This window comes from Trachemys scripta, chromosome 7 (assembly GCF_013100865.1).
Source record: "Trachemys scripta elegans isolate TJP31775 chromosome 7, CAS_Tse_1.0, whole genome shotgun sequence".
Classification (NCBI taxonomy): domain Eukaryota; kingdom Metazoa; phylum Chordata; order Testudines; family Emydidae; genus Trachemys; species Trachemys scripta.
The window spans coordinates 38,105,395-38,114,838 of record NC_048304.1 but is presented as its reverse complement, the minus strand read 5'-3'; the positions used below and the strand labels follow the sequence as shown (position 1 = coordinate 38,114,838).

The following is a 9,444-nucleotide window of genomic DNA, read 5'->3' as shown; positions in this document are numbered from 1 at the left end:
ACTAAAGCCGGCCCTGTGCAAGGTCATAGCGCCACTCAGGTTTGGCCTGGCAGTCCTTGTGTCATAATCGAGGGACCACTGGGCCAAACCTGAATTGCACTGCCACCCCCACACAAGGTTACAATGTCCAGAGTGGGGAGACAGGCCCAGCCCTATAGGAGAGAACAGGGCCGGCTCCAGGCACCAGCCTGGCAAGCAGGTGCTTGGGGTGGCCGCTCCGGAGAGGGGCAGCACGTCCAGCTATTTGGCGGCAATTTGGCGGAGGGTCCCTCACTCCCGCTTGGAGCGAAGGACCTCCCGTCGAATTGCCGCCGCAGATCGCGATCGTGTTTTTTTTTTTTTTTTTTTTCCGCTTCTTGAGGTGTCCAAAACCCTGGAGCCAGCCCTGGGAGAGAAGCCACTGCCAGGGGGAGACAGGGGCTGATGTGTGGTGCTGGTATATGGCTCTCTCCAATCTTGTCCCCCCTTGCAGGGCCTTCCCTCCTGATAATCTTTCTGCAAGGGCGGAGGGGCCTCAGTTTCAGATTTGCTCTGGCCCCCCCAAGCCGCCTGTGCAGCCTTGGGCCCACAAGGGAGGTGTTGGCTCTGTGCAGCTGAGCCCTCCTGGCAGAGTAGTGGACCTCCTGTGCAGCGCTGTGTTTCCTACTGGGGCAGGAGGGAAGGCTGTCCCCTCCCCCGGGCAGTGTGTATTGGCGGGGAAGGGCCGCGAGGAACAGTTCGGGGCGGGGGCTGTGCATTGCGGCTGTGGAGCCCACCGAAGCAGCGCAGGGGGCTGTGCGGGATGCGGGGCAGAGCCTGGCCCAAGAAGCCCGCCCTGAGCCAGGCCCCGCTGGGAGCGCTCCTGGGGCCCCTCCGGCGCTGTGAGGCGGGGGCTCTGCAAGGCATTAGCCCAGCCCTGCCTCTGGCCCGCTGCGCGCTCACCGCAGACTAGCCTTGGGCGGCTGCCACCTAGAGACTGGAGGGAGCAGAGGGAGGGAAGCAGCCGCCGGCCCCGCTGCTCTAGTGAAGGCAGAGCCTCCCCTCATTGGGGCTGGAGCCTGCGAGCGAGCGAGCCCGCCTGCACAGCGCAGCGCCCGGGCAGGAGCGCAGCGCGCCGCCCCTCTCCTCCTCGCCGCACTCTCGCCAGCAGCTCCCCGGATCCCGGCCAGATGATGAACTTTCTGCGGCGCAGGCTCTCGGACAGCAGCTTCATCGCCAACCTGCCCAATGGCTACATGACCGACCTGCAGCGGCCGGAGCCCCAGCAGCCGCCGCCTCCCTCTGCCTCCTCTGCGGCTCCTGCCGCCGCCTCCCCGGCCTCCGAGCGCAGGCAGCAGCCGCAGTCGGCGCCACCCCAGCAGCAGTCGGCGGGCAGCAGCTTCTTCAGCTCCCTCTCTAATGCCGTGAAGCAGACGGCAGCCTCAGCCGGCTTGGTGGACGCGGCATCTGCCGCTTCCTCAGCTGCAGCCAAAAAGTTCAAGCTGCTGCTGGTCATTGATGAGCCGCATACGGACTGGTAGGTGCCCCCCTTTCAGCCTCCACACACGTCCCTCCATCCTGCCTCTCTCCCACTGTAATGAGCTCCCCTCTCTCACGGTGTTAATGTCTATAAACAGCCCTTCTCCCTTTTCTTTCCCTGCTTTTAATGGCCAGGTGTTGGGTGGCTCTGGTGCCTAGGAATGCCTGTTTACTTCAGTGGCGAGGGCTCACCTTTGGGTGGGGTGGGAAGCACCCTGCTTTCCAGGGCTGGCTCATGCAGTATTACAGAAGTGCCTGAAACTCACCCGCTTTAGGGTGAGAAGATAGTGTCAGAACCAGTTGTTCTTACAGTTGCAGATGGTCAGTTTGCATTGTCATTGAGCTTGAGACGATGGTTAGCTTTGGAGCTATCATGTGAGGGACACAACTATTTCATTTCTGTTCTGAACCCTGCCCCCTCCCTTTTTAAAGCATCGTCAAATTGGTTGGTGTCTGTAGAAAAATCAATTGTAGTTTTGGAAGATGAATCAAAAGCCATCAAATGCCAAGGTACATAAAAGGGAATTAAAGCAATTTTTTAGAAATGTACTCCATGGAATATATTTACCCTACTAGGGAAGAATATACTTTATACTCTAATGAGATCAACAGTTATTTTCATCTTGTGTAAACGTGGGAATACTCTAGACAGGTAGGAGATATGTCTGATTTGTATGTGACTGTAGTATGAGTGCACTTGTTTTCATGCATGTCTTCACAATTATGTCGCAGTGTCTAAAATTTGTAGGGCTTGTTTATTGATTAATAACAATACTGATAGCCAACCTAAACATTTTGCCCATCACTGTAGAATTACATAATTAGGGTTTAAGAATTAACTTTTTAGCTCTTGTTGTTGTGTCTGGCTATTTTGCTTCTAGTTTAATCATAATAAAAAAGTAAGATTGAGAAATTGATATGCTGACCTATTATTTTTTCATGTGTCTAATTATGACCAGTAGTGGTGTTTATAAATCTATGAAAACTCTTTATACTAATTCATGTCAGAACACCATACATGAGGATGATACATGCCATGATGTATCATGCAGACAGGCCATGTGTTTATTCATTCTGTTTATTAACTTACCTCATGTAATGTGTACAGACATGATGTGTTGTATCACAGTCAGCATCATAATGACAATATACAGTTTCTGAACACTGCTTATTAATAATGCAGGCTAAAATCAATAAGGTAAGTTTTTTATAATGTGTAGAAATTGTTTTATTAATGGAGTCTAAGTATATGTTTATTTTTAATCAAACAACATTTTTATTTACAGTCAGGATCATATTTCAAAACCAATTTTACAGGATGTTTTATGTTTAAATGGAGGAAAAACCACAAATAGCTTAATGGTTAAATAGTAAATAAAAATCGTATCTTGATACAATATTTGAAATCAATTTTAAAAAACAAATGCATTAAGATTAGAGAGAGAAAAACAATATCCTAAATTTGTGACAAAGAAAATTGAATTATATGCTTTAAATGTTAGGCAAAAAATGGTTTTATCTGTTGGGTTGAAGCAAACCAGTATGCCCAATCAGAGCAGTTACTTAACCTTCCATGGACACAACTCATTGTCTTGTCCTCTGAAGTTATAAATAGGGGATCTTTTTTCTTTGTATTAGGTTTCAAGAAAAATAAAGTATTTTCACAGTGTACAAATCCCAATTTCAAAAATCAAATATCCCTAAATTGCTTGTCCAGTAAAGTCAGTCACTGGTGAGGCCTTTCCATACATATCAGAATCAGCCTGTGCATTTGTAATGATGAGGTTGTCCAGGTTAATGTACAGGCATTGTAATTTCAGCAGGTTTATAGTGCAATAACAGTTAACTGAATCTGTCTTTACCAAGACTTGCTAGTGCTGATAAACTCTGTTTTGTGAATGTATGTTGGGTATGACTGCTTGTGCATCACTGTTAGGAGAGCAGATGTGTTCACAAGTGTACATATTTCTGTTCGTGCCTGTTTATTTCACTCTGCCTTTCTGTGGAAACAATACATGGGACTTCTGGGAAGAACAGTTTAGAGTCAGTTTGGTGGTGGTTTTTTAAATTCTATTTGGCCTAGCTTTTCCTCCTGTCCCCCCACCCCAAGAAATAGCCATTTTGTAATTACAGCCTTTTAAATAACTGCCTAAATGTAAATACATTTCCAAAGTAAATAAGTATTAGTGGCTTTGTACTTTTTAAAATTATGGAAATCCATGTAGATATTTGTTGAACTGCCATATAATTTGACTAGCAGGAAGAAAAACAGGATATACATGATGAATGCTAACCTGAATAAATATTTCAACTTGCTCTCGAAATAGATGAATTAATGCATGCTATTCTGTTCCATAATCATGATCTGTTAGCTAGACCCTGTGTTGTATGATGCAAAGACATGCAGTTTGACAAAATAGAGATATATAGAACTACTGTCAAATGACACAGGAAAAAGATCATGTTCTGAGACAGACAAGTAGCTATTTGAGAAATAAGTTGAGTTGTTTGGGGTTTATCCTGAATTTTAGGCTGGTATATAAATACAGGTTAGTTTAATATGAGAGAACAGCTTGGAAAGCTGCTTTTAACATGTTGAGTTACACTGTCCTTATTATATAGCTTGAACATGCATAACTGTATTTGGGTTATAGCCTTTATAGAAACGTAGGAAATGCCAGAGTGGATTAGATCTGGCATAATGGCCAGAACCAGATGCTGCAGAGGAAGGTATAAGAACCTCATAAAAGGTAAATAGGATTCCTCTTTTCCCTTCCCTACCACATAGATCTTATCCTGGTCTCTCTTTCTGCAAAAGCTCTGAGATGGGGTGACATGTACTGTACACAGCACCCAAATGAGGCCACACGATGGATTTATATAAAGGCATTATAATATTCTCTGTATTATTCTCCATTCCATTCCTTTTATTTGCCTTTTTTGTACCACATCTACATGTTGAGGGGAGAGATCTACAGTGATGTCCAGGTCCCTTTCCTGAGTTCATACTGCTAATTTAGAACCCTATAAGATGTATGCGTGTAACACAGTAATAAGTAATTTGTTGTAAAAAGATTCTGATTTATAGTTATACAGATGCTTTGAGATCTGAGGAGGAAATAAAAGCTTATTATTATAATTAATGGTATTAAATCCAGTGTTTTACAAAGGAAGCTACCAATATCATTTTTTTAGAGCTGGAGGAGACTGAGAGGTGAAATGACTTGCCCAAGGTCACACGGTTAGTGGCAGAGCTGCTAATAAAACCTAGATCTCTTGACGTCTAGTCCAGGTTCCTAAATACTGGACTACCGTATCCTAAATCATCTGTCATGTATCTATTTCTTTACAAATTTATATCACTTGGGATACTTGGGGAAATAACTTTTTTAGTTTTCTGTGTAGAATATACTGCATGTGTATCAGAGGTGTTGGTGGAGGGAGGTGCATAAAACATTTTATAAAGTCTAATCCTGTAGTTCTTTCTTGGACAAAATTCCCATTGAATTCAGTGATAATTTTGCATGAGTAAAGCATGGAGGAAAAGGTGCATGGTACTTACAAGAGCACAGCTCGAATGGTTTATGTCATCAGTATCCTGAGATGTTTAGCTGTATTCATAGCTTGTCTGCTGCTTTTCTGCAATGGAAGGATATTGTAGGACCTTCAGTGAAAGAAATACTTCCATTATAGTCATCTATATCCTCTTCATCTGTCTTTCAACATTAAGTATAAATGTAAAGAGTTTCTTAGAGCAACACAAAAGGAAAATAAGGGGGCCGTGTTCTACTTATAACTATTTCAATTCAGTTATGAGCAGCTAATTTTTGGCTGAAGAGATTGTGCAGCTCAGTTTGTTACCTTGAGTTAATTTGTATACGCTGTCTTATTGGTTAAAATGCTGTTCAATTTGTTTTGGAGTTTTCTTTACTCTTAAAAGTCACTTCATTACTGAGACCTTTCATCCATGGTCCCCCAGACTGCTTCATTATTGTGAAATATGACTTCTCTTTTTTTTTTTAATAAGTGGCCATGGGAATTTTTTTTTGTCTTTTAAATATGTCCATGGTATGAATTTTCCAAAAGTGTATATGGATGGTCCCTCCAGTTTTCCATCTTTTACTCGCTCATTCTCTCTTCTGAAATCCTTTCCTCTGTACATTAATCTAAGAAAAAACAAGACAAATAACTAATCTGTAACATATAAGTTTACTAACTGGTACCCCCCTGGGAGAACTCTAATTGAGGCTATTTCAAAGCTTCTTCCCATGTTGCATACCTTTTGTACACACTTAAGAATGGGAAGTTATGGACAGGGCCTTGTATATTTTGCATGTGTGGAAATTCAAAATCAGAAGCTTCTCATTCTGATTATTATGAAGAAAATGGAACAATGTGAATTTATGCATAGGAAATTGTCAGTTGGAGAAGTACCATTGGAGATAAAGAAGAAGAAAGTGGAAGGAAATCTACAATTTATGAGAAAAAACGATGAAAGAAGTACTGTTTTTAGGATTTAATATAGCTTAGTATCATTGTAGCTCTAGTATTTTTTCCCCCAAAGTGCTTAGCACAAAACACACAGCAAAAGAATGGGATGGATTATTTACGTATAACAGAAGATATTTTTTCCCTTTTAAATTTAAAATAAAACCAGAAAGGAAAGGCACTTAGATTACAACTGTCTTCTGATGCACTCTAGGTGCATGCTATAAGTGACCCATCTGATGCCCTAGCTCAGTGTTTCCCAAACTTGGGACGCTGCTTGTGTAGGGAAAGCCCTTGGTAGGCCGGGCTGGTTTGTTTAACTGCCGCGTCTGCAGGTCCGGCCGATCGCAGCTCCCACTGGCTGAAGTTCGCTGCTCCAGGCCAATGGGAGCTGCTGGAAGTGGCACGGGCCAAGTGATGTGCTGGCTGATATCATGGCAAAGGGGAGTTCTAAGGAGGGATTTGAAGGAGAACAATGATGTGGCTTTGTGAATGTTTACAGGAAGCTTCTCCCAAGCATGAGGGTCAGCATGAGAGAAAGCACAAAGGTGCTTGTTTGAAAAGTTAAGTGGGCAATGGAGGCTGCCCTGATGGTCTGATGGGAGTTGGGAGTAGACATTTCAGTAATGAATGATAGATTTTAGGTGGTGGGAGATAAGTTGTGAAGGCCTTGAAAGTGAAGACAAGCAGCTTATGTTTGGTGTGATAGAGAATGGGGACCCAATGGATGGCTGGAAAGTGACAGGTTAGGAACCTTTTCTTTGCAGCAATGTTCTTAATAGATATGAGTGGGGCAAGATTGCATATGTCAAGGCTAGAGAAAAGGCTGTTGCAATAATAATAGAGATGTGAGATGAGAGTCCTAGCTATGTGGATGGGTAGGAAAGGCCATATCTCAGAGATGTCTTGTAGTAAGAATCTGCGAGACATAGACAGAGCTTGGATGTGAAGACCTAGAGAGAGGCCAGAGTAAAACAAGACTCCTAAGTTATGGGCCTGATTGTCAATCAGGGTGGTGATACTCCCCAATGACCAAGAAAGGAGATAGTGTGCAGGGCTTGTGGAGGAAGATTAAGAAATCTGTTTCAGCCATGTTAAGCTTGAGCTGATGGCTAGGTATCCAGAAGGAGATGTCAGAGAGACAGGCCAAGACTTTAGTTTGGACAGGAGACAGGTCTGGAGTAGAGAGTTAGATCTGTGTGTCATCCGCGTAGAGATGACAAATGAATTTGTGTTTGTGGATCAGATTACTCAGATGAGGTGTAGCGGGAGAAGGGAAAGGGCCAAGGAACTCTGTGAAACTCCCACAGAAAGTTGGTGGGAGGATGATAAGGATCATCCAAAAGACACATCAAAGGAGTGATTCCACAGGTAAGGGGAAAACCAGCAGAGAACAGAATAATTGAAGCCACAGTCCAGCCAGAGCAGGTGCTCCCAGTTGAGCCAGTTAAGGAGGTGGGGCTGCATATGGGCTGTAAAGTGTCACAGAAAGTTTCAGTGAGGGCAGAGCTAGCAGGGGACTGCAAAGTGAAGCTGTAAGGAGAGAGCGCCCTCTGCAGTGATCCCTGAGGAAGGTACAGTATGGCAGGGAGGAGTGGCTGTGCCCAGCTTCAGGCTGGGTGCAAGATTTCTTATTTTGTTTCTGGGAACTTTTGTGAATTTGACAAAAAAAAACCCATAGACCTCCCAAAAGGGCAGTCATTGAAAGTGTGATTGTGTAGAGTTCAAGGAGCCCTTAAGAAGGGGAAAACAGAGGCTGAGGCACACCTGGTCACAAGGGGGCACTTGGGTGGTGGCCACTGTGTTACTCAACAAATGACAATGTTTCAAGAAGAGGAGCATTTTTGACTAATTTGAAGGTGAGAATCAAGTTCTAGTTCTGAGATTTGGCTAGAAAGAAGAATGTCAGTGGTCCTGTTGGCTTCAGTGGAACTATTCACATGAGTAAATGTGACAGGGCCTTCTTGTTTCCTGCCTCTGCTCCAGCTCATGAACTTCTCAGAGACCCTTGTGCTAGTCAAACACCTTGTGTAGTTTGTTTACAATGTGGGTTCCCACTACCTTCAGACTATATAGAGCTCAGCTTCAACAGTCCTAGGGAGCCCTAAGCTCCTGTAACAAACAGGGAAGGGTAATCTCTCTCATCTCATCCCCCTCTTTCTCCCTTTCTATTTCCTCCTTGTGCCTTTTTGTAGCCTCTGCCTAATGGCTTAATTAGCCTTTCAGCTCTCCTCCACCAACAAATTAGGCACAGCTCTGTTTAACTAGCTCCGTTCTGCATTGTGTGATTGGACCTGCTGTGACCAGAGTGCTGGCTCAGTCACAGTAAGTTTTAGGGAAACAAGATGGGAGAAGTAATATCTTTTATTGGATGGCCCAGCAATAGATATTACCTCACCCGCCTTGTCTCTCTAATAACCTGCGACTGACACAGCTACAACTACACTGCCTACATGAGTAAGTCTTGGCACAGTTAGGCCCTTAATCTTTTCAGTGTCTGCAGTACATTTAGAATTTTAAAATATTTTATATGTAGTTACAAATTAGTGTCAAGAACTGCAATATTCATTGCACCCACTATGAACTTCTCATTTACATGTTAACTGAGCCCTCTTTCAGAAGGCGTTATTTGGACTTCCTTAGCAATAAATAGGTTGGGAAAAAGAACAGGAGTACTTGTGGCACCTTAGAGACTAACAAATTTATTAGAGCATAAGCTTTCGTGGACTACAGCCCAGGTTGGGAAGGGGATGTAGAGTTCTCTGTATCTTGTTGGAAAGTAAATCTGAGAGAAAGGAGAGTACTTACTGCAAGGATATTTTGTAGGAAGGTCTGTAGCTCTAAGGTTCAGCATGTAGATACAATTAGCTGTATTGACTTTGGAAATGAATATAAGAAGAAGCCATCTAACCATCAACGTATATTTTTTGAGACCAGAGCAGAAGGAAATAATTGCATATTCCCCTATCTTCAAACAGGAGAATGTTTGTTAATATAAAACTGCTGTGCCCTTTGTGACAGAGTCTCCCATCTCAAAGATCACAAGTGAGGTGGCTTAGATTTAGCTAACCAGTCTGTAGATGGACAACACATTCCCTGCATCCCACTGATATCTGATTAAGAGAAATATCATAGCATGTACCCTCTCACGCTAAAGTTTTATTTCAGATGATAGTCTACTCCTGCTGCAGATGAGCTTGATAAGAAGCTTCATTTGTATACTGAACAACATCAGTTATAGGATCAATCCTGGAGGGATGTCCTAATTCAAATGCTTTGGCACAACTATCCGTCACCATTGATTGCTGGTGTAACTGCCCTCCATTAGTTTGAGTAAAGTCCCCGGGAACCATATTCCTAATATTCTGCAGTGGAGTAATGTGGTTTATAAAGCCTTATGCTAGGCCAACACGGGGGTTCAGAGAATTAATCAGCCCTGCTCACAGCACTTGCTCTCAA

At 43.5% G+C, this 9,444-nt stretch overlaps 1 protein-coding gene across 1 annotated transcript in view; it reads left to right on the top strand.

The window, feature by feature from the left end:
- The first annotated feature begins 751 nt into the window (after positions 1–751).
- Positions 752–9,444, top strand: part of SYN2 (synapsin II) — a 424,624-nt gene continuing 415,931 nt past the window's right edge. Inside the window, exon 1 of the mRNA XM_034775492.1 lies at positions 752–1,495. Within this exon, the coding sequence (XP_034631383.1) occupies positions 1,149–1,495 (347 nt within the window). The 5' untranslated portion in view covers positions 752–1,148. The remainder of the gene's footprint in view (positions 1,496–9,444) is intronic.